General features: G+C 46.0%; 3 protein-coding genes and 1 pseudogene across 11 annotated transcripts; 2 read left to right on the top strand and 2 right to left on the bottom strand.

Annotated features, from left to right (window-relative positions):
• Nucleotides 1–853: 853 nt before the first annotated feature.
• On the bottom strand, nt 854–3,156 carry RPL27 (ribosomal protein L27). Its single transcript, NM_001034051.2, has 5 exons — nt 3,121–3,156; nt 2,797–2,879; nt 1,707–1,876; nt 1,053–1,163; nt 854–938 (listed from the first exon to the last, which is right to left on the bottom strand). Exons 2-5 carry the CDS (start codon nt 2,875–2,877, stop codon nt 890–892), a joined length of 411 nt encoding a protein of 136 aa, NP_001029223.1. The 5' UTR covers nt 2,878–2,879; nt 3,121–3,156; the 3' UTR covers nt 854–889.
• A 5,982-nt stretch (nt 3,157–9,138) lies between these two features.
• On the bottom strand, nt 9,139–17,251 carry RUNDC1 (RUN domain containing 1). Its single transcript, NM_001205681.3, has 5 exons — nt 16,754–17,251; nt 13,534–13,692; nt 12,368–12,566; nt 11,802–11,921; nt 9,139–11,402 (listed from the first exon to the last, which is right to left on the bottom strand). The coding sequence occupies exons 1-5, from the start codon at nt 17,249–17,251 to the stop codon at nt 10,537–10,539; spliced, it is 1,842 nt and encodes a 613-aa protein (NP_001192610.1). The 3' UTR covers nt 9,139–10,536.
• Nucleotides 17,252–17,424: 173 nt separating this feature from the next.
• PTGES3L (prostaglandin E synthase 3 like) lies at nt 17,425–23,242 on the top strand. 9 transcript variants are annotated; one of them, XM_024979501.2, is made up of 8 exons: nt 17,425–17,594; nt 17,696–17,791; nt 18,163–18,276; nt 18,382–18,448; nt 18,554–18,652; nt 21,175–21,264; nt 22,099–22,152; nt 23,040–23,242. In XM_024979501.2, the coding sequence occupies exons 2-8, from the start codon at nt 17,784–17,786 to the stop codon at nt 23,187–23,189; spliced, it is 582 nt and encodes a 193-aa protein (XP_024835269.1). In that variant the 5' UTR covers nt 17,425–17,594; nt 17,696–17,783; the 3' UTR covers nt 23,190–23,242. The 9 variants fall into 9 exon arrangements, with proteins under 9 accessions (XP_024835269.1, XP_010814513.1, XP_059733655.1 ...); XM_010816211.4 differs by adding an exon at nt 22,656–22,683 and having other exon boundaries at nt 17,425–17,791; nt 23,040–23,128; XM_059877672.1 differs by having other exon boundaries at nt 17,425–17,791.
• Nucleotides 18,864–21,166, top strand: LOC107131526 (large ribosomal subunit protein eL21-like; annotated as a pseudogene).
• Nucleotides 23,243–24,238: the final 996 nt, after the last annotated feature.

Genomic DNA, 24,238 nt, shown 5'->3' with positions numbered 1-24,238 from the left:
AAGGGCCAAATGCCTTTTCTGCAGTACAGTGGTGCCAAGTCAGAACCTAAACCCCTTTCCTGCCCGACCATTTGGGATCTCTCCCTCGTGCAACCAGGAATGGCGGCACTGTGGCTCAAGGCTTCATTGCTGGTGTCCGTCCCCATCTACAGCAGTTCTCCAGTGTGCTCCTCTTCCAAATAGCACTTGAATAATCTGGCACATGGGGAAGGCAATGGCACCCCACTCCAGTACTCTTGCCTGGAAAATCCCATGGACGGAGGAGCCTGGTAGGCTGCAGTCCATGGGGTCACTAAGAGTTGGGCACGACTGAGCGACCTCACTTTCACTTTTCACTTTCATACATTGGAGAAGGAAATGGCAATCCACTCCAGTGTTCTTGCCTGGAGAATCCCAGGGATGGGGGAGCCTGGTGGGCTGTCATCTCTGGGGTCACACAGAGTCAGACATGACTGAAGCGACTTAGCAGCAGCAATCTGGCACAGGGGTTCAACAAACCACAATTCAGCAATTCTCAATCCAAAGGAGATGGTGTGCTCTTAGAGGGGTCTTCGGATGTTATAATGTGTGTGTGTGTGTGTAGGAGGGTTCTCTAAACATGTAATGGGGTGGAAGCCAGGGAAGCTTAAACAAGTCCACACCTAAAATTGTCCACAGTACCTCTCCTGGGGAAACAGTTCAGTATCACCTTTTACCCATTCATTCAGACCATTAAAGGATTATGAGGCTGAGGACAGAAGTAGCCCATGTCTCATAAAAGCAGACATAGCTTTTATTTTACATTTTCCCACAATCCCTCATCCACCAATGTAATTTCCCAGTTTAATAACACAGGAAATAGAAGACACATGTGAACTTTTTAAAAATATTTTTATTAACTGAGACAGACCTAAAACCGCAGCTTCTGGAAGAACCATTTGTTCTTGCCCGTCTTGTATCTGGAGAGGGGAAGAAAAAAGACACAAATGAGAGGAGGAATCACAGAAGACAAAACTGTCTTCATGGAGGACAGTGAAACCATACTCCCACATTCACTGCCAAAGCCTTCTTACCTCTCCTCAAACTTGACCTTTGCCTCTCGTCGGGCCTTGCGTTTGAGAGCAGGGTCTCTGAAGACATCCTTGTTGACAACAGTTTTGTCCAAGGGGATATCCACAGAGTACCTGGGGACAATGGCAGGAAGGTAGGAGCAGCCCACAGGCCGCCAGGGCCCTCTCCCCTCCATCCCACTCCTGGGACATTGGCATGTTATGGCCTGACTCTACAAGAGTTATCATCAACACAGGCTAAAGTCGCAATGATATTTTCTGGAAACACCCAATTTTAACAAAATCATCTATACAGATTCAAGCCACTGATAAACTTCATGCTTCCTTCTCTCAATTTCCCACAACAACCCTATCCTATACTATTATCCTTGAGAGAGAAAGAGGGCAGGCCAGATCCTGTGTTTTACTGTGGCTGCAAACAAATGGGACAATCTCTACTTAACACCTAAGCTTGGCCAAGTCAGGCAAGACACTTCAGAAGTGTTTGCACAGGAAAAGTGAACAGTAGAAGAGGCAATACTAGAAACCACTGCCAATGACAAATTCAAAATGATGTCTCTCCCCACACTACAGTGGCTACCAGGTTGTCATCTTATTCGGTAGGGCAGAGAAGGGGAAAAGAGAAGTCACTTTCATTTCCATTCTTGAAATGCTCACCTTGTGGGCATGAGGTGATTATAATTATAAACTTTCACAAAAGACTTGATCTTTGACCTCTTGGCAATTTTCTTCTTGCCCATGGCAGCTGTCACTTTGCGGGGATAGCGATCAATTCCAGCAACCAGAGCGTGGCTGTAGGGTCGGTCTGAGGTGCCGTCATCAATGTTCTGAAGGAGCAAGAATTACATGTTACCAGCCATTTAGGCCCTGTGCTAGAATAACCCTGTCCCTAGGCCTCTCAGACCCACTGCTGTAAAAACCACACAGCAAACATTCTAAGTGCTATGCTAGATGCCCAAAGAGTAACACTGAAAGGGGAGGTATCTTTCCCACTAGGAAAAATCTGGAAGGGTGCTTGGGAAGTAAGAGACTTAAATTCTAACAGCGAACGATTATAATTAGTGATTGCTATATGTCAAGCACCAGTTCTCAGGACTTGACCTCTCTTAATCTCCTCCAGGACTGGAACGGGTAGAGGCAGGACACCAAATCTGGCCGTCTAACTCCAAAACCAGCCTCAGGGAGATGGAGGAAGGGGAACCAAGGGCGCCCTGGTCAAAAACAGTGGTGTACGTGACCAGAGCTTGGGGAAATGTCATAAAAGGCTGGAGACGTAGACAGAAAGCAAACACCGAAGAGCTAGGTTATGCTAAGTGACCATTTGGACTAGAAATGATTTCTCCTCTTCGTTTCACGGAGTCCCTGCAGCGGCACTTACTACCTGCTTGACCTCAGGTGAAACTCTATACCTCTAAACCTCTGCAGTAGAAAGCAACCCTACAGTAACTGTAAGGATTGGACGTGACACCTATAAGACAGTGCCACGGACCAAGCAAGAGTTCATAAACGTTGGCCATTACTATTATTAAAAGCCTTTGACAGAGGACAGCGTTAGGTGTTAACTATCCAATTCAACTCCCGTTTGTTTATTTTGGGTCATTCTCAAAAGGTCTCATGCATTCACAAACCCCCCGCCCCGCAATGCTCGGGGAGAAAGGCCCCCAAACTAGGTCTTGAATTTCAAGCTGCCCGCCAGCCCAGCCCATTCACGGGATACAAAGGCGCACAGGCCCGGGGGGTCTGGTACCTTCACGATGACCGCTTTGCGTCCGGAGTAGCGACCGGCCAGGACCAGCACCACCTTCCCGGGTTTCATGAACTTGCCCATTTCTGCAGAGGAAGGAGAAGGGGTCGCTCAGAAATCCGCCAGCTCAGGCTGTGGGCCCCGGAACTTCAGCTGCGCTCACTGTCGTCTCGGTTCAGGTTGCCTGCGGGCCCTGCTCGCAGAACAGGACCTGGCAGGAAGCCGCTAGAGACCGAGGAAGGGAATACACCACGCACCACCCCGCAACTCGACCCCTAGGCCGCAGATGGCGGCGGATTGGAAACCCCAACCACAGCCACTACTCACCGGCAGCTACCACTTGGGACTACAGCAGAAAGGAAGAAAGGGCACTTCCGCTAACCTTTCACCCCGGGGAGCGTGATCTCACTTCCTGTCCCGCCTCCTTGGGCTTCTCCCCGCCTCTTCCGTGGCGCTTAGAGTCTGTGTTGAAGGAGGAAGAAGCTCTTGAGAGGAAAGCAAGATCTGGCGGCTCGTTTATTCAAATCAAACTTTATTAGCAGCTCCAACAGTAGACGGGGCAAAGGAATTTTGTCTCCCGAGGAAGGCTTTTCAGATGGACACAGCCGCTCCGCTGCTCCACTTGTTGTACGTCCTTTCTCTGGCGCTAGAGGGTGGGGAGACACAGTTTGAAATTTTCTTTTTTGCCTTGGAAGAATCAGAAACAAAATAGGACATTTATTAGTGCCAACTGTGTGCACTCTTAGGCATAATGACGAGACGAAGATCAAGCAAACGAGGGTGCTTGCCCTCAACCTTTAGAGTTTAGCTATGTCAGAAACCGACTAAAGTAAGTGAGAGGGTGAAAGATGATCATGGTGATGCTAGCAGCTGCATGCCTTGTGTCAGGACAGATCAGATCAGATCAGTCGCTCAGTCGTGTCCGACTCTGCGACCCCATGAATCGCAGCACGCCAGGCCTCCCTGTCCATCACCAACTCCCAGAGTTCACTGAGACTCACGTCCATCGAGTCAGTGATGCCATCCAGCCATCTCATCCTCTGTCGTCCCCTTCTCCTCCTGCCCCCAATCCCTCCCAGCATCAGAGTCTTTTCCAATGAGTCAACTCTTCGCATGAGGTGGCCAAAGTACTAGAGTTTCAGCTTTAGCATCATTCCTTCCAAAGAAATCCCAGGGCTGATTTCCTTCAGAATGGACTGGTTGGATCTCCTTGCAGTCCAAGGGACTCTCAAGAGTCTTCTCCAACACCACAGTTCAAAAGCATCAATTCTTCCGCGCTCAGCCTTCTTCACAGTCCAACTCTCGCATCCATACATGACCACAGGAAAAACCATAGCCTTGACTAGACGGACCTTTGTTGGCAAAGTAATGTCTCTGCTTTTCAATATGCCATCTAGGTTGGTCATAACTTTCCTTCCAAGGAGTAAGCGTCTTTTAATTTCATGGCTGCAGTCACCATCTGTAGTGATTTTGGAGCCCAGAAAAATAAAGTCTGACACTGTTTCCACTGTTTCCCCATCTATTTCCCATGAAGTGGTGGGACCGGATGCCATAATCTTCGTTTTCTGAATGTTGAGCTTTAAGCCAACTTTTTCACTCTCCACTTTCACTTTCATCAAGAGGCTTTTTAGCTCCTCTTCACTTTCTGCCACAAGGGTGGTGTCATCTGCATATCTGAGGTTATTGATATTTCTCCCGGCAATCTTGATTCCAGTTTGTGTTTCTTCCAGTCCAGCGTTTCTCATGATGTACTCTGCATATAAGTTAAATAAACAGGGTGACAATATACAGCCTTGACATACTCCTTCTCCTATTTGGGACCAGTCTGTTGTTCCATGTCCAGTTCTAACTGTTGCTTCCTGACCTGCATACAAATTTCTCAAGAGGCAGATCAGGTGTTCTGGTATTCCCATCTCTTTCAGAATTGTCCACAGTTTATTGTGATCCACACAGTCAAAGGCTTGGGCATAGTCAATAAAGCAGAAATAGATGTTTTTCTGGAACTCTCTTGCTTTTTCCATGATCCAGCAGATGTTGGAAATTTGATCTCTGGTTCCTCTGCCTTTTCTAAAACCAGCTTGAACATCAGGAAGTTCACGGTTCACGTATTGCTGAAGCCTGGCTTGGAGAATTTTGAGCATTACTTTACTAGTGTGTGAGATGAGTGCAATTGTGCGGTAGTTTGAGTATTCTTTGCCATTGCCTTTCTTTGGGATTGGAATGAAAACTGTCAGGACAAGTTAATGTATTTACGTACATTATCTTTTGATCCTCATAACAACACTAGGAGATAAGTACTGTTATCTCTATTCTACCATTGAAGATACTGTAGTTTGGAGAGGTTGAATAATTTGCCCCAAGTCCACAACTAGTAAGTAATTGAGCAAAAAGCAAAGCAAAAGCAAAGTGTTAGTTGCTCAGTCATATCTGACACTTTGCGACCCCTGGACTGTAGCCCGCCAGGCTCCTCTGTCCATGGGATTTTCCAGACAAGAATACTAGAGTGGGTTGTCATTGCCTCCTCCAGGGGATCTTCCTTCCTCCAGTTTGATCTTCCAGGGATCAAACCCAGGTTTCTCTCATTCATCACAGATGGATTCTTTACCCTCTAAGCCACCAGAGAAGCTCTTAGACCATGAGACTGTTTGCCAAAGAAAACTCTTCAGGGACTCCCTGGTGGTCCAGTGGCTAAGACTCCACACTCCCAATGCAATCTTCCAAGTTCTAGAGAAACCATCTTACAGTTTTTGCTCATCTGAACACTTACAAATCTGTAGGTCTTGGGCAAGCCATGGGAACAATCAGGGTTTCATCATTTCTCCTCTCGAGACTCTTTGGGGACCAATTTCCCCTGCAGCCCTCAGGACTTCATTTCAATGGTTTATCACCCTAATTATATATCAATACTTACATTTTTATATTAAATTAAAATGTTTTAACTCAGAATATGATGTTTTAGAGTTGGAAAGGACCTCGGAGGTTATCCAGTTGGGCCTCACAAAGATTAGAGGACAGTTCTAGAGCAGCAGTCACAGAACTGGTGGCACAGAGCAAGGCCCCCGTTTCCAAGCCTGTGCTTTTGCCACCGCGCCACACAACCTGTCCATTTCCACCTCCGTGGCCTTCTTTCAGCTCCCTTATTTGCTTCTGTCTCTTTTGCTGTTTCTCTCTTGGAAAATAGAAACAAAACCCTGAAATCTTATCATTGTCTTGAACTCTTCTCACATGCTAAACTCTCCAAATCAAATTAGTAACTAAATCCTGTGAATTTCACCTTTTAAGTCAATTTTTTTTCCCCACCAGCCCCCTAACTGATCCAGCTTCAGTTGTCTTCTCCAGTCCCTCCTCAAAACTTTGGGTGGATCAAAATTGCTTGGGATATTTATTAAATATCCCAATTCGGGTCTGGAGTGGAGTCATGAGCTACAGGTCTTATTTTGAGAAACATCTCTAACACAACTCTTTTAAAAAATAATTGTTTATTTTTGGCTGCACTGGGTCTTCATTGCTGTGTAGGCTTTCTCTAGTTGTGGAGAGTGGGGCTGCTCTTTAGTTGTGGTGCATGGGCTTCACGTGATGGTGGCTTCTCTTGTGGAGCACAGGTTCTGGGTGTGTGGGCTTCAGCAGTTGTGGCTTGTGGGCCCTAGAGCTCAGGCTCAGCTGTTGTGGCGCACAGGCTTAGTCAGCTGCTCTGTGGCATGTGGAATCTTCCGGGACCAGGGATTGAATCTGTGTCCCCTGAATTGGCAGGCACTGTGTTATTCACCAGGGAAGTCCTAAACACAGTACTTAAGTACTGCCTCTTAATCTGCCTGAAATCCTTTGTTGGCTCAAACCAAAGTTTGAACTCTCCCTTCCTGTCTTCCTTGCAGTATAAGTTCCTGTCTCCTCCACACCACCCTTCACATCCCCCCAGGTTCCAGCCAGCCCAACTACTCAAAGATCCAACCTCTTCTGAGCCCAGGGTCTTCACTCAGGCTGTTCCATGTTTCTTTATTCTTCGCCTCCACTGTAGCCAGGCAAAATCCTATCCAATCCATCCTTGAAGGCCACTCTAGAATTCTCCCAGGCAGAATTCATCTCTTCCTTCTTTATGCTCCCTCAGCAATCCAGTCCACACTTAATTTATTGTAGAACATATTTTAGTTGGTTTGTGACAGTGGTTGTCAGAGTATGGTCCCTAGACCAGCAGGATCAGTGTAACAAGTGTAGGAACTTGTTAGAAATGCAACTTCTGAGGCCCCACCCCAGAGCTACTAAATAAAAAATGGGATAGATCCCAGCAATTTAACAAGGTACTAAAATCTCCAATTGGTTTGGTATCTCCTTTGCTAAATCTTATTCCTTGAAGGCAGAGAGAGGTAAGTCTTGAGCGCCTGGCCTGGCCCAAGCAGTTGGTGTGGGGTCAGTAGTGAATGAATGAAGGCAGAGCACTTTGGGAATCTTTAACACCTTGCAGATCATACCACGGACCCTGCATTTTCACTGGATACACATCCATGGCTCCTTTTCATTTTGATGTTGCATAGCCTTAGACCTGGGCTGACAGTTGTTCCTCTCCTCCTTCATCCTGTCTGCCTCACTCCAAGCCATGCAGAGACCTCTGTCCTCCGTTATATTACAAATGTTACCAGTGACTAGATGTGTGATGGCTGGCGTGCTTGTCTCTGTCTCTACACGTCTGTAAGTTTCATGAAGCACTTGGCACAACAATGGCTGTCCATCTCCCTACAGTCTAGTCATTTGGCAGCTGAAATTTCTGGCAGATATGTGGAAAATACCTTGTCATCCCCAAAGTGATGGTGAAGTGATGGGTGGATAAAGGAGAGAGAGGAACAAAAGATTTCTAAGCAGCCTGATGCAATGAGGTAACATAACAGTATAAAGATGATAGGATTTGGATTTGGTCAACTTGAGTTCAAATCCCAGCTCTTCCAACATGTAAAGGGGGACAAAATATTTAACCCTATCTGCAGAAAGTTTTCCTCAACTACAAAAATGGGGATAATATTGTCCTGCCTTACAAGTAGTGAGAATTAAATTAGGAAGACACACACACAAAATGCTTCTCATGATGCTAGCATAAAAGCCTTCATACCAGTTAAGTTTTTGTGAGGATTATACTGGGGTGGGTGATCCAGTGCTATGCCACATGGCTATAGCACTTATCACCCACCCTAAACAAAGTTATGGTTTTTCTAGCAGTCACGAATGGATGGACCGTAAAGAAAACTAAGCACCAAAGAATTGATGCTTTTGAACTGTGGTGCTGGAGAAGACTCTTGAAGAGTCCCTGGGACTGCAAGGAGATCAAGCCAGTCAATCCTAAAGAAAATCAGTCCTGAATATTCACTGGAAGGACTGATGCTGAAGCTCCAATACTTTGGCCACCTGATGCAAAGGTGTGCTGGGAAAGATTGAAGGCAGGAGGAGAAAGGGACGACAGAGGATGAGATGATTGGATGGCATCACTGACTTGATGGACCTGAGTTTGAGCAAGCTCTGGGAGTTGGTGATGGACAGGGAGACCTGGCGTGCTGCAGTCCAGACATGACTAAGCGACTGAACTGACTGACTGACTGAATTGGTATCCAGATGAGAGATTTTTTAAATATGATTTTATTTTTAGTTTTGGTTGTAGTGCATCTTCCTTGCTGCATGGGTGTTTGCTCTAGTTGTGGAGCGCAGTTCTCAGTGTAGTGTTCTCTTGTAGAACATGGGCTCTAGGGCACACAGGCTCCAACAGTTGCAGTACGTGGGCTGAGTAGTTCCAGCTCCTGTGCTTTGGAGCACAGCCTCGATAGTCGTGTGCACAGGCTTAGCTGCTCCGAGTATGTGAGGTCTTCCCAGATAGGGATTGAACCCGTGTTTCCTGTGTTAGCAGGTGGATTGTTTACCACTGAGCCACCAGAGAAGCCCCAGACAAATGAATTTAGAATTGCCAAATGTGGGACTTCCTGGTGGTCCAGTGAAGACTCTGAGCTCCTAATGCAGGGGGACCTGGGTTCAATCCCAGGAACTAGATCCCACATGCTCCGACTAAGACCTGGCAAAACCAAAAAAAGAAAAGAAAAAGTGCCAAATCCCAAAGTGGTATGTGTTGTTAGATTTGCTGTGGGGACAGGACTGTAGGCCTGAACAGAATGAGATGAAAATGGCAAGGGCAGTTTTTTGTGAGTTTTTCAAGGGGTAGGGGCAATACCACCAAAGCTGAGTTGATCCAGGGCAGAGGGCAGAGAAGAGGCAGAAAGGCTAGGAGCCAGACGTTACTCAAGGAAATACTGATCTGGATCAGATGGGCTGACAGCACTCAGACTTATAAACCAAAGCCAATGGTCTCTAAGGTCTTTGCAGAGAAGCTACACAAAATACTATGATTTTATTAGCAATCACAGGTATCATTTTCCACAATATTTTACACTTTCCTGTTTCACATGAGGGAAGACTCATTCTAATGAATTACCAAGAATAGATCTTAAATAATATTTTACCCCCCAAATTAAGTTAAAATGCACTACATAACAGTGCAGACACAAAGTGCAGCTGGCGATTTAACACATGAAATGATGCTGAGTCACTACTGTTGGGGAACCTATTTGGCTTTCCAGAAGGTGATACACTTTGCTCATCTTTGGTCAGTCCCAGAGCAGTATGCAAGCTGAATAGCAGATATGAACTAAAAAGGCTAAAACAGACCAAATATGACCAATCTAGAGTCAGTTTTACAAAGAAATGCTCAGCCCGCTCTCCATCGCCAGTGATCAGCCACAGTTCCCACCCCTGCTGTAGTACTATCATGAGGTCAGACCTCCTCCCCCAAGCAGCCTCCAGGACTCATGGAGCACAACCTTGAACACATTTCCTTCTTGGGAGCTGGCAGGTGCACAGAGGAAAGGTTACTTGCCAGGGGACATGGTACCAGATGGTGGTTGTCTTTGTAAACCAGCTCCAAAACTAAAAGACCATCACCTGGGCCATGACTACCTCGTCAGGGACAGAATTCAGTTCTTACCTCTACGTGAAAAAGGGCTCATATTAGAATCAACCATGGGGATTGCCTGGCAGTCCAGTGGTTAAGATGTGGCACTTTCACCACTATAGGCCTGGATTCAATCCCTGGTCAGGGAACTAAGATCTCACAAGCTTTATGGCACCACCAAAAAAAACAAAACAAAACAAAAAAAACCAATTGTGGTTAATACCCTTAGAAATACTGTTCTCGGATACTTCCACTCCCAGTTTTAGAGGAAGCTATGGAACAGACATGGCCTCCCCTGATCCTGGGCTCAGGAAGACAGAGCCATTGGTATTCACAAAAGGAATTTAAATTCTGACCCAGGACTCTCACAAACCTGCTTCAAGTGAAGGAAAATGACTCCTCAAGTTAAATCTCTTCCAGGACCAACAACTCACTCACCACTGTGAAGAGAATGCTTACAGCAACCTGGATTTTCTAAAACTCAGGTGTGGCATGGTGAAGGTATACCCACGACTGACTTCTTTTCCACAGGCTCAAGTACATGTGCTCATATGTACACACACACCAGGGCTGAACCTTTTAACAAGAGGGTCTCCAGCATATCTTTCTGAGATGCTAAGTTGATGGGGAAAAGACTTTGTATTATCTTGCTGATGAAAATGTCTTTAGCCCCTCCTCCTAATTCTTGCTTTTACTCTTAAAGACGAGTATCTATCTGAGCCACCCACTGAGCAAGGTGCTGGTCTGGGGCCAGGGCACTCTCATCAAAAGGCGTCTTTGATGTTCTTGAGCTGGCGCACAGCCAGGTCTACAGGGAGGCTGAACTTGAGGCTGCTGAGGCGGCTGAGCAGGTTGAGGGCGCTCTCAAAGCCTGTGTGTGCCATGTAGCTCCAGGGCTGGTAGTGGGGCTCGATGAGCGACCCCGACTTGCAGATGAGGTTCATCCAGGACACGAGACGCTGCTCGTTCAGCGCCATGCACACCAAGGCTTTCAGCTCCGAGTCTGCACTGCGCTTGAAAGGGTCGTGCTCTGTCAGCACCATGTGGATGGCTGTCAGCAGGCTCTGCTTGGGCGTTACCACAGTGCCTCCTGTGACAGGCAGGGCAAAAGACTGCGAGAGCTTTCGGGCTGGGGATTCCACAAACGCGCGGCCGTTCTTAGCGTGGTAGTACTTTACAAAGAGCTCCCAAGGGTGCATGGCCTCAGGGGCCGAGGAGAAGGCAGGCAGAAGACAGGCGATGGGGGCCATGACGAGGCTCATCCCCGGTGAGGGGGCGTACAGTCCGTGGGCCAGCAGGTCCCTCACAGCCACTGTCAGCTCCTTCCGCACAGCCACAGTCAGCTCATCCTTGCCTCCCAGAGAGAGGTCCTGGAGTCTGGCGGAGCTGATGACGTGGTCGTGCGCCTGGTGCCTCAGGGCAAGCAGCTTCACTCTGTCGACTGACACCTCCAGCCTCTTTAGCAAGGGAGAGTAGTCCCTGTCGCCGTGGCCCCTCGGCCACAGGGGCTGTGGGATCTGGCCTGTGGCACACCCGAACTGGCTGACGGCAAAGATCTGCAGCACTGCCAGCGCTCGCCGCATCAGGTGCAGCCCTGTTTCCCGAACTCTCTTCACATCTTCTGCCTTGGCTGTGTAGGAAACACAGTAACTCAACAGTGAGAGGCTGTAGTGGTCAGAGGCGCCACCTATAGCTTAGAAGCTGAGATTCAGTCTGGCTTCTGACCTACAGTACAGGTCCTGCATGAAGCCAAGAGCCACCCAGGATGGCACCAGACTTACCTATTTTGGTTAATAACAACTATTTTGAGATATAACTCACATAACATTCAATGACCCATTAAAAGTGTAGGATTCAGTTTTTTTTTTTTTTTTTTTAAATATTCAGAGTTGTGCAGCCATCCTCTCCCAAAGAAACCGTGTAGCACTGGCATTTTCCATTCCCCATTTCTCCCCAATCCCCAGACCTAGGCAACTGCTAGTCCACTTTCTGTCTCTCTAGATTTGTCCATTTTGGAACCTGTACTTACTTTTGCTGTTTCCTGGAGGCAGTCTGCTGCTGCCAGTTCTGCTGGAGTCACTTCCTGTCTTCCCACTGGCCTTGCACTCACAGTGTCCACTCCCTGTCTGTAATGGGCTTCCTACTTCATCTGCAATCAGAGTTTATGAAGAGAAGACCCTTGTTTAGCCTCACTTTGGCAGGTTTTTAAAGGAGAAATACTATTTACTAGTGCCTACCATGTGACAAGACTTTTACAAATAGTATTTCATTCTGTGGAACAGTGACTAGCAATATACTAGCTGGCTCAATACCTATTTGCTGAGTGCAGGAAGCATGAATCATAATTTTATGGAGGAGGAGAGCCAGACTAAAGAGGTTAGGAAACTGCCTACCCTCTTTAGTCCATGAAGGTGGTGAACAACAGGGCTGAGATTTTAACTCTATGGTTCTAAAATCCATGTCCTTTCCACACCACTGTGTTGGCTCCCTTACCAAATGATCAAACCTCTTTAACAGTTCATCAAGGACTGACCCTATTATGTTAGTACTCAAAAATACATATAATTATGATGACGTCCATCCATCTGCTCTGACCTTGGATGAAGCTGATGAACATCTCGAGGTCTCGGATCTGAGTTTTCAGCTGCTCAACCAGCTGTTCTTTCACTCGGGCTGGGTTGACGATTTGAGCCACAGCGGCATCCACACGCTGCCGAAGCTCCTCAGTGGACAGTGAGCTGAGGTCTTCATTCAGATTCATGTCCAGTTTCTTTATTAACTCATCAATGATCACCTACCAAGACCAAAGCCATGAGTACACCCTTTGGAATTTTCAGGGAGAGGGTTAGGGAGAAGGAGAATCTTGACTAGTTGCCCCCCTCCTACCCTTAAATGGAAATCAAATTTGTGGAAAAAACGGTGCAACTGCTGATCAAGGTGAGGGCACAGGCCCTTTACTTCTCTTATAGACATAAGGACACTTGGTTCCAACAGAATGGCTCTTCTTGCTGCAAACTGTCTACCTGGCCAGGTAACCTTCACTCAGGAGAACAACAGTGTGAATGATCCAAAGTGGCTGATGATCCCAAAAGCCCCATAAGTAGATTCCCTCATGGCCTCCAAGAGAATAAATACTGACTTCCCCTAGTCTCTAGTCCTCATCCCCCACTGCGCTATTCTAGGCAACTAAAGGAAAAGCTCTGCAAAATACTCAGGCATGTTACAGCCAAAATATCCCAGTGACAATATGAGGAACAATGTGAAAACCATATAACTCTAGCTGTGCCAGAAAAACAGCCACATCACAGCTCCAGGAAGACAAACACAGGGGAGGCTGTTTTCCGACCAGGAGATTTACCTGTCTGCCCAGGTGTTGCTTTAATATATGCAGCATTAAAATCAGGAGTCCTGGAATATTTCTTACCGGGTGCTGGGGGAAAACTAGTTTATAAAACTACGATGAAGTGCCCAAGTAGAATGGTTTTAATGATCAAATGAAAGAAATTATTGTTATTATTATATGACTATTAATAATAACCACCACCACTTAAAAAAAAAGGCTCCATCATCATATTAGAAAGCTTTGGCACTTGTGTTTCCACGAGTGAATAAAGACTGGTCCCAGGTAGCAGCAACACTTCCCTTTGATTTGGGCCAGTGGTGAGGCCGAGGGTGAGCAAGCTGGGAAGGGCTATCCTGTGAATGCTGGAAGGGACAAAGGAACCCGAGGCAGTAAAGGAGGAGCCTCAGGGTCTGCTCACCCGCTGTCTTTCCAAGACCACAGACTGTGGAAGGGAATCATAACTGCCCTCTTGATAGGCAAACGTTTCCAGGTCATCGAGCTGGGTTTTGAGCTGCAGGATCAGTTCCTTTTGCTTCTCCCTTTGGGTTTCCAGACGTTCCCGTTTCTCCTGCTCACTCTAAGAAAGGAAAAGATTTAGGTCGATTTCACAGGAAAAGAAAAAGTCAGGACATATTAAGAATCCTCTTAAGCCAATAATGACTAGTAAAATGTAAAATGCTCCCAAGTAACCCAAATGAAATACAGAATTCATGAGACAGACTCAAAAAGAATTATTTCATCCGGGAGAATATATTAAATGTGTGTTTTCTTTAAGAATTTCTCCTTCACTGGAAATAGGATATGAATACAGTGGGGCCTTTTGTTAACACTGCTTCCCCCTCCCACCCCACAAAATTCTAGTTAAGATTGACACAATTTATTTCATCCAGGAAGCCTTCCAGGAATTAAACATGCCATCCTCCATAGCCAATTCTCCTGAACAGTTGTGGCAGCCAAATTGTACAAGAGAATCTGGAGGTAAGGGTGTAGAGAAAGGCTTGGTAACTCATAACTAGTTTTTTAAGGTCAAAGCTCCTCCAATATATTGCAAAATCAAATGAATAAATGCAAGTGCCTAAGGCAGCGAAAAAAAATCTAAAGCCAAATACTAGGAATGGGAAGGTAATAAGTTTTCTTAAAAAAAAAAAAAAAAAAGGCTGGTAAGGTTCCCTAAACAGTGACTCCTTTTCTCACTGTTGGCCACCAGGTCATTTCTGCATTTAAATGCTTAAAAATCCTTTGGAGAGGTTCTTCCCTGGTGGTCCAGTAGTTAGGAATCTGTGCTTCCACTGCAGGGGATGTGGGTTCAATCTCTGGTGGGAGAACTATGATCCCAGATGCAGTACTGTATGGCAAGAAAATAAAAACTCTTTAGAGGGATAAAGTCTTGCCAATATGTTCTCAAAAACTGGTCTTCCTCGCCTTACTTTTTTTTTTGGCTGCACTGAGCAGCGTGAGGGATCCCTAGTTCCTGGACCAGGGATTGAACCCACACTCCCTGCAATGGAATTGCAGTGTCCCAGTCACTGGACTGCCCAGGAAGCCCCTCCCTTGTCTTTCTTGAGTATAAACAGCAAAAGCAGCAAATTATTTGCAGGTGTAACCCTGCATTTTAAACTACATATTAAATTAATCTTAAAATGGTACTTACCAAGGCCTCCAGAAGTAAGGTATGAGAGAGAACAAATGAAAAATAACATTAACTTTGTTTAGCTACTTTAAAAAGCAAGCCTCTTGCTTTAGTTTTGTCCAATAGAAAAGCCAGCCTTTTCTTGGGGGATACCGCTCTCCAATCCTTTCCCAAAGTCGTAGTTTTTTCCTTAGAATCCTGTTCTCTCCCACTGAGTGAAGGCCTATATCCTCTAAGAGGTTTCCTCGATTTCCCCAGGCAGAACCAACCACATCCTCTGTATTTTATACACACTTTTACACTAGCTCATGTTACATTATAAAGATCCGTGTAGGAGTCTGTCTCCCCAGTTCTATGAACCCCTTAAGGGCAAAGGCCTTGATTGTACCCCCAGGGCCAAGCTCAGTGTCTGGCACAGGGTAAGCTCTCAGTATACATTTGCTGTGTGTTACTGAACTCAATCATGTTCAGAAGGACACATAACTAAATACTGAACTCTTATGGTGAAAGTTGTTTAACTGGCCCAAAGGGAAAGAAGTAGCGAAATTTTGTTTTCATTGTAAGCCTTCCCAAGCTATGAAACCCAGGAAGAAAGAAACCAGTCATAGATACTGATTCCACCTGTATGAGTGTACCAGCTGAACGCTTCACCTGCAACGGTAATTACTGAGTACGCTAGCAATGGGAGTACGGGCAAACAAGTTTACTAGGTGAGGACAATGAGCTCTGGTGCAAGACAGGAAGTTAACAAATAATTTCCAGTATGAAGTGAGATAAAATACTGGTTAAAAAACCCGAAAAACTGAAACCGACACATACTAAATCATTTGGTTCAAACACATCCCCACTTTGGTGCCACTCGTTCACGTGTCAACACATGCACACAAGACTGCAGCTGCACACCAGCTGTTTTGATCTCAAAACTTTTGTTTTCAGTTTTACTGTGTCTCCAAAAGTAAAAATGAACAGCCAAACATCCACAGAAAACCTCTGGTGCTCCTCACTCCTGAACAGAGCCCAACCACAGTAATTCTATCCTATTTGCTCCTTAAAAGCCTGGCAATTTGGGGACTTGTGCAAGGAGCTGCGGGTATGTGGAGAGAAGGGTGGTACAGAAAACACAGGATTGTACTGGAAACATTCAGATTAAAATAAGCAAGTCAATATCTGCTACTGATAAGTCTTCTTGGCTAAAACCAATTTTAGTGGGAAGAAAGCCACATGTGGATTGTAACCTAAACAATAAAAAGGTGGGGAAAAGAGAGCCCAACAAGCTACAAACTATCTACAATTATGCACTTACAGAGGTTCAAAAACTGTAAAGAAATGTTGGCTGTGGATGTCATAACAAATTCTCAGTACTTAGTGTCAGCTAACTGAATGAATCGTCACAGCTGCCAAAGGTGCTTCCTTCAGAATATCTAGTTATTAAGTAGAATGGGAAGGAGTTGTAAAATACCAGCATTAGTAAATTTGTATAATCAGGAGTTGTGTTTCTTTCAATTACTGAGAACTTACTGTTTACCAAAGCTCTCATACAGGAGAATCTAAAGATAAAAGACATTCTCTAGATTCTAGGAAAGAACAGATAAGGAGTAGATCTAAATTTCCATGGATTTTAATTCGCTTGCTCTTCGCTAACCAATTTTCTCAATCCCCGGGGTCGGGGTACTCTTATCAGCAAACGTGCTTAAGACTTAGATACTGCAAACGATGACAAGGTGAGTGGGAGCAGTATTGTTTCAGCTGGTTGTTCTACTGTCTGAATACTCTCCTCATTCATCCCTCTTTTGCTTTTTATGTCACCACATCTGCATCTCTTTCCACACCTTTGGTGAACACCTCTCATCATCAGCTTCCCAGGCCTCTCAGTCTGGTCTCTTCTGGGACACACATACCCACCTAGACGAGCCGGTTCCTCACCAGTGCTACCTGCTTTCGAGTTACCATCCCTACCCACCCAGCCTTCTATGCCCATATCCCCCGGGGCCCGGCCCCAGCTGTTCACCTGGTCCTCGCCCCGTAACTGTGGTCGGTCCCCCGGCAGCCCGTCGCCATCATCGCTGGCGCGGTCCTCCAAACCCCCGTAACCCAGGACGTGAGGGCAGCCGCGGAAGGCGAAGTCCTCGAGCTCGCGCAGGAGGCGCTGCTGCTCCGCCGGCGCCCCGCGCACCACCTGCCGCAAGCGGAACTGCACCTGCGCGAAATGCGAGGACAGCGCAAGCAGCGCTGAATCCAGCCGCCGCCTCTCGGCCCGCAGCCGCCTCAGCGTCCGGCCGGGGGAGTCCGGCGGGGAGCCGGGGACCACTCCGGGCTCCTCGGCCGCCGCCTCTTCGGAGAACGCCGCCGCCCCAGGCCCGGCCTCCGCCACGGCCCCCACTGGCGCCCAGCGCACTGCCTCGCACGGCGGCAGCGACTCCTCTTCCTCCTCCTCTTCGTCCTTCGCCTTTGGTCCAGAGCCCGCCAGCCCCGTTACCGGCTCCGCAGCCGCTTCGACAGCCGCCATGTTTCAGGAAACGCCGCCGCACGTCAGCCGCGCCCCCCTGCTGCCATGGCAACGGCGCGCCAGCTGGGAAACCTGGGGAGCTGGTGGGCGGGGCTCAGAGGTCACCGAGTTCAGACGTCACCCGGGGCCCGACTTCCCTCGGTATTTAATTCTGCCCAATAGTTTTTTTAATTGAGTGCCTGGTTTGTGTCGGGCACTGAGTATACTGAGCATTGGAGAAACAGGTGAATGAAGCCAGGACAAGTCCTTCCGTGTGTATCGACCTCTAGCCCTTCCTCTGGTTCCGGCTGGCGGGTCGTCTGTTCCTAATGTGTATATTTCTGGAGACCCCGGAGATGTGAAGGTCTGTAGGGACTGTGCTGTCCCAGAGACCCTTTAGAATGCGAATCCCTTGGCTTAGGCCACGTTTCCCGTTCTTCTAAATCCTTTCCCCGACCATATAAGGAGAGGCAGCTGCTGGGGGCGTCCCTAGGATCTAAAGATAGCAGCCCCTGTCTCGGACTCCAAACGCCACAGGGCAGCGGGAGCAGCCATGGCACGGTAAGTGCTTCTGGCCGCCTCTTTCACTAGAGAGTCGCTTCTCTGTTTTCTGGGCGCTCCAGGTTCTGTGAGGTCCCAAGGGAGCCCTGGACTTCAGGTCTGTACCCTTGGGGTGGTGAAGAGAAATGTGACCTGAATATTCTCCATGTCTCCCTTACCTCTCTACTCTCACACTTCTCCACTTCTTCTCAGGTTCCCCCTCACCGCACACCCCAATCCTGTCAGCCCCGCTTCCACTCCCTTCAGCCTCATTTGGCCCCGCTTTGACCGTGCTGTAGCATAAAACGTCACTGTGTTTTCCCTCCACCTTTCCCAAATTCCCTGTCTTCCCTCTCACACGGCTATGAAGCCCCACCTCAACTCCTCTTCAGGCAGCATGCCCGGACCCTGTGGTACGACAGGCCCAAGTATGTGTTCATGGAGTTTTGTGTTGAGGACAGCACGGATGTCCACGTGCTCATCGAAGACCACCGCATTGTGTTCAGGTAACCCCCACCCCCCACCCCCTCCCACTTCCTGGGAATCTTTCCTTTCTCTGCTGCCCCCCACTCTCAGCCTTCCTCATCTCTTTAGCAGTATTGTCTCCTCAGCTGCAAGAATCCTGATGGAGTGGAGTTTTACAATGAGATTGAGTTCTATGCCAAGGTGAACTGCAAGGTAAGGGTGGGGTGGAACAGTAAGGACTGGATGGGAAAGCTGTTTGGGAAATTGGAGATTCATTCTAAACCACGGACCCTAAAAGTGAGGCTCTTTACCTGGCAGGACTCCCAAGATAAGCGCTCTGGCCGCTCCATTACTTGCTTTGTGAGGAAATGGAAGGAGAAGGTGGCCTGGCCCAGGCTCACCAAGGAGGATATCAAGGTGGGTGTGTGGGAAGTGGCTGCTTTTTCTCCTGTGTGCTCTGTGTACCCAGGTACCCAAGTTAGGTCTGGGAATCAGCCTTGGCTACTTTCCCACAAACATTCTGTTACTCACCAGGTCTTGCCTATTTGACCTCCTACATAATGCATTAAAAAATTATTTGTCTGCATCAGGTCTTACTTGCTGCAGGCAGGATCTTTCATTGGGGTGCATGAACTCTAGTTATGCAAGGGCTTAGTTGCTCTGAAGCATGTGTGATCTTAGTTCCACAACCAAAGATGGAACCCAGGTCTTCTGTATTGCAAGTCAGATTCTTAACCACTAGATCCCCAGGGAAGTCCTCTCCTAAATAGTCTTGAATCCGTGATTTCACGTCTTCCTAATTCAGGCCCTATCCATTACTGGGTGAAGTTTATTGCATATTTTCAGCCCCTCTGCATTCAACATGGTCTGTCCAAAACACACATTTGACCCTGTCACTCTTCCTCTTAAGACCCTCCAGTGGCTTCTTTTTCCCTAAAAGTTGAAAATTGGCTGCCTGCTGGCTAGATCTGGCTCTCAGATTTGTTTTAGCCGTCTTCTCAGTGTTGAAAATTATTTTGAAGGGTTACTTACATTTAAAAATGTGGAGATTTCACCTCTTGGTCAGAACCACCATCTTTCAGTAATTCACCAAAAAGACCAACAGGGAAAGAGGAGGGGCACCCACTACATGTTTCTAGGCCTTTTAGAAAACATGGAGTTGTTCCTTTGGCCACATTCATGTGAATCTACAAGAAAGGTGATGTTGTAGATCTAAAGGGAAGGGGCACTGTTCAAAAATGAATACCCCACAAATGTTATAATTAGAACATAGCAACACTGGAAGAGTCTACAGTATTACCCAGCATGCTGTTGGCGTCTTTGTAAACAAACAAGTTAAGGGCAGGATTCTTGCCAAAAACATATTAAGCATTCTAAGAGCTGAGGTAGCTTCCTGAAATGTGTGAAGAAATATGGAAGGAAGCCAGAAAAAGAAAGGAAGCCAAAGAGAAACATCCTTGAGTTCAGCTGAAGGACCCACCTGCCCTGCCTAGAGAAGGACACTTCATGAGAACCAATGGAAGGGAGCCTGAACTGTTGCAACCTATCAAGTTAGGTGTAAAGAAAATAAAAGACCTGGATTTTTTTTTTTAAGTAGAGATTATGAAAAAAAGAGAGATTTCACCTAAAAATCCAGATTCTCAACTTCTCTCGGAAACTGAAGACTCTGACCACATTGGTCTAAATTCTCAAATGCCTAGAGTTTGAGCTTTAAATAGGGCATGTGCTCCACTTCACTCCTTTTCATTGTCTCTCTGACATGCTTAGGCATTTGAATGTGTAGCTTCTGCCGTTTGGGTTGAAGTCTCAGCACCACAGCGCAGTGTGATATATAAGCTTGTGATTTTGCTATTCCTGCCTTCTGCAGCCTCACACCACTTTACTCTCTGCCTTGGACTTCACATTTCAGCCACAGCAAACTGTTTGCAACTCTTTTTCATGCACCGGGCTATTGTTTACCTCTTACTGTGCCTTCTTCCTGGAAACTCTCCATTATCACTACCTTTGCCCACCTAACCCCTGCTCATCCTTCAAGGCAGAGCCCTGAAACCCCAAGAAGTCTGGTTTCCCATGCTAACCCCTACCTAAGCCACTGTCACTCTTTCCACACTGTATTATAATTTATTTACATTTCTCTTCCCTACTTCTTTTTATAAGTTTATTTTTCTTATTTGGCTGTGTTGGATCTAGTTGTGGCATGTGGGATCTTCATTGTGGCATCATGCAGGATCTTTGGTTGTGGTGCCTGGACACTCTAGTTGAGGCGGGTGGGCTCCAGAGCATTCAGGATTCAGTAGTTGTAGCTGGTGGGCTTAGTTGCTCCGTGGCATGTGGGATCTCAGTTCCTCAGTCAGAGATCAAATCTGCATCCCTTGCATTGCAAGGTGGATTCTTAACCACTGGACTACCAGGGAAGTCCCCTTACTTGTTTCTTGATGGCTGGGACTCAGTATTAAATGTTTTAATAATCCTAGTGCCAACCTCAGAATCACATAGTATGTGTTCAGTAAACACCTGTTCAATGAATGAGTGAACAACTTCTTTCCCTGTCTAAGCATGGGAACTTAGAATATTGGTGTCCAAGAGTTGTCTCTGATTCCAGGGAATGCAGCTTTGTTGACTCCTAGGATGCTTTATGATACAGCTATTTTTCTAGATGTGTTATCTCTCTAGTCAGTCTGCTCCTGGAGGGCAGAGTTTATGCTTTTCCATCCTCTACAGTGCCTGGCATTGTGCTTGGCACTTAGTAAGTTCTTGGTCAACCTTTGCTGTAGCTGCTGCTGACGTGGCAGCCCAGAGTGGGGGTTAGTCAAAGGGGAAAGATGATACCCCCAATGACTCTTTCCCCCAAACATGCTCCCACACACATCTCCACACTCATCTATGCGCCTCTGCTGCTGCCTTCCTGACCTGGGGCTCTGTGTGCTTTTCTTCTGCAGCCAGTGTGGTTGTCTGTGGACTTTGATAACTGGAGAGACTGGGAAGGGGAAGAAGAAGTGGAGCTGGCTCAGGTGGAGCATTATGCAGAGGTAATTCCATTTTCTGCCCATCTCAGTCATTTCTGGTGGCCCTCTGCACACACTCAAGGATTGTCATCAACTGTGCTGTGCTCTGCTTAGTCACTCAGTCGTGTCTGACTCTTTGCAGCCCTGTAGACGATCCCATAGACTGTAACCTGCCAGGCTCCTCTCTCCATGGGGATTTTCCAAGAATACTGGAGTGGGTGCCCTCCTCCAGGGTCATCAGGCTAGGCAGAAGTATGTGAGCTCCCCGGCAGGCTGCTTATTGGTGTGGTAGTCTTTATATGTTTTGTGCATTGTTTAGTAGGGATGCAAGAAATAAATATTCTGTCCGTGAAACTATAAACAGATTCATTCACTGTTTAGAGTAGAGCCTGTATTCTGAAGAAGTTTGGCAAAACCTTTTCCTACTTTTCTGTAATTCTTGTTCTCTCTCTCTTCTGTTTTCTTTACATACGTGTGTGTGTTTTTCATGACCCAGACAGCTTCAGGGGAAACTCAAACTATGCAATCTAAAAATTCACATCACAGAATGAATCACTGTTTCCCAATAAATTGTACCTTGCATAAGATATTTGGTTTCGGAATTTCAGCTACTGTTTATTCAAGTTGCAAAAACACTAATAGACACTAACCCAGATTTGTTAGGGTGTGTGTGTGTGTTTAAATTTCCTTTTAAAAAGGGGCTCAATGTACTTTTCTCCAGTTATTCCAGTGTTATATTAGGGGCTTTAAAACTGGGGCAACTGTTTGCCTGGGACCATTTTCCGGTGGTTCATCGATATGCAGGTTGCTCTTCCCTCACTCCTCTTATCTTTTGTGACTCCTCTTCTCTTCTACCAGCTTTTGAAAAAGGTCAGCACCAAGGGACCACCTCCTGCAATGGATGATTTGGATGTAAGTAAAGCCTGTTCCTTAACCCTTCACTTTCCTTTCTGTCCTTAAAAATAAAGATACTAGAAAGGTCCCAGTCTCTAGCAGATCATGCTTCTCAGTGCACATTAGCCAAATCTGAATTTGACACAGGAGGTCAAATGTCCTTCTTTAATGCTTTAGAAAACCCCAGAAAGCCCTTCCTCCTTTCCATCTCTTCCCTTCTGCTTCTCCATTTTAGAGCAGGCCTGACCATGTTTATTATCTTTACAGCTGTAAGGACCAGTATAGCATTTGTTGAAATTCTCACATTAAATGATTCATGGCACAGTGTTGTTTATTGAGTACCAGTGGCTTATTTTATCATCCAAAATTTAAATCCTTCTGTGTTAGGCTCCCTAGAAGTTGTGTGATTTAGAAAATCACCAAAGAAGACTTTGGAGGGAGTTAGAGGGAGTGAGCAGCTTTCGTGAACACAGATGTCCACTGCAGACTGTACAGGTGTTTCTGACTTCTTTTTTCTCTAGGATGATTCTGACAGTGCCGATGCAACAAGTAATTAACTTTCTGTGACAGCAGAGCTGAAGAGGAAGCTGCGGCTATTGTCTAGTCACTCTAACAAGCCAGGACCTGCGTCTTTGTCAGCTCCTTGATGGTGCACCAGCGTCCTCTGAGATCTCTGAACTTTCCTAGAAGCTTTTTATTAAGGGTCTTCCTTCATGTTTTTTAAAAAAGTTTCTTCCATTGCTTTCATTTTATTTATTATTATTATTTGCCGTGCTGTGCAGCATGTAGGGTCCTAGTTCCTTGACCAGAAATTGAACCTGCACCCCCTGCATTGGAAGTGCAGAGTCTTAACCACTGGACTGCCAGGGAATTCCCTCCTTCATGTTTTTGTTTTTTTTCCTTAGGCACTTGATATGGCTGCTGTATCAGATGGCAGGATAGGAGAGGAGCAGACAGATGGGGCCTTTGACTTCCTATGGATTGGCCATAATCTTTATATTTGTACTCATCAAGGCTTTCTTGAGTATTTGAGCCTGTGTGTGTGTATGTTTTAAAGCAAAACCCACAGAAGCAACATATAGATTATAATAAATCTCTAGGAAGTGTTCTCTGTCTCTTTCTTTCTGGTACTTCTTCCTCCTGGAGGCAAGCCTCTTCCCCCTCTATAGCTCCTTCCCAGTGGAGAGGTGGGTGTCAGATATCCTGGCCCTTACTGTCGAGATTTCAAGAAGAAAGATGTTGGGAACAGACTTGTAACCAAGCTGAGAAACTTTTCCATGCCCAGACCTATGGTCTGATCTTCAGAGCAGGATCCAGTCTTTCATTGTATGGCTAACACTGCCACCTCTAGCATCAGCCAGAAACCCACTTCAGCTTCCTGCATACTCCAGAAATTTTACACTTTTAAAGGTAATTGTTACATTAGTTAATGCCTATGTCTCTTTACTCCTCCATTCATCAGCTACCTCATTCATCCATAAACATTTTTTGATTGCCTAATGTGTATTTAAACTGTGACTTAAACAAAATTCAATACCCAGACCTTGCCCTTGAACTCAGGGTAAAGTACTGAGATTTGTTTAAAGAAACTCTAAAATTTATATCAGTAATTTATGGACATAGTTTAAAAAATTAAATGTATAGAAAGGTTTACAATGTAAAGTAGGATTTGTATTCTCTTAATAGCTGTAACCACTGTTAATAGTTTCCTCAATAAACATATATCTATATACAATATTATAAATTATATAATACCTATAATTTATATAATTATATATATAAAACAATATACAACATATCTGGAACATAAACATATACAGTATCCTGTATTGTGTATATACAGTACAATATATATTAAAATTTAACACATGCATGGGCAAATGCAGTTGTGTGCATGTGTAGTGGGACTCACACTATTATATACATCTTGCACCCTGCTTTTTTTCACTTAATATATATTGGAGTTCTTTCCAAGTCAGTGTACATAGATCTGACTCTTCTTTATGGCTCCATGTTATTCAGTTGAACATATTTTCCATAATTTAACTGGTTCCTTATCAATTTGGTCTTTTTCAGTTTTCACGAAGGTGAAAATTGAAATTTC

Source organism: Bos taurus, chromosome 19, assembly GCF_002263795.3.
Source record: "Bos taurus isolate L1 Dominette 01449 registration number 42190680 breed Hereford chromosome 19, ARS-UCD2.0, whole genome shotgun sequence".
In the NCBI taxonomy this organism is placed as follows: domain Eukaryota; kingdom Metazoa; phylum Chordata; class Mammalia; order Artiodactyla; family Bovidae; genus Bos; species Bos taurus.
This window is presented reverse-complemented; position numbering and strand designations above follow the sequence as displayed.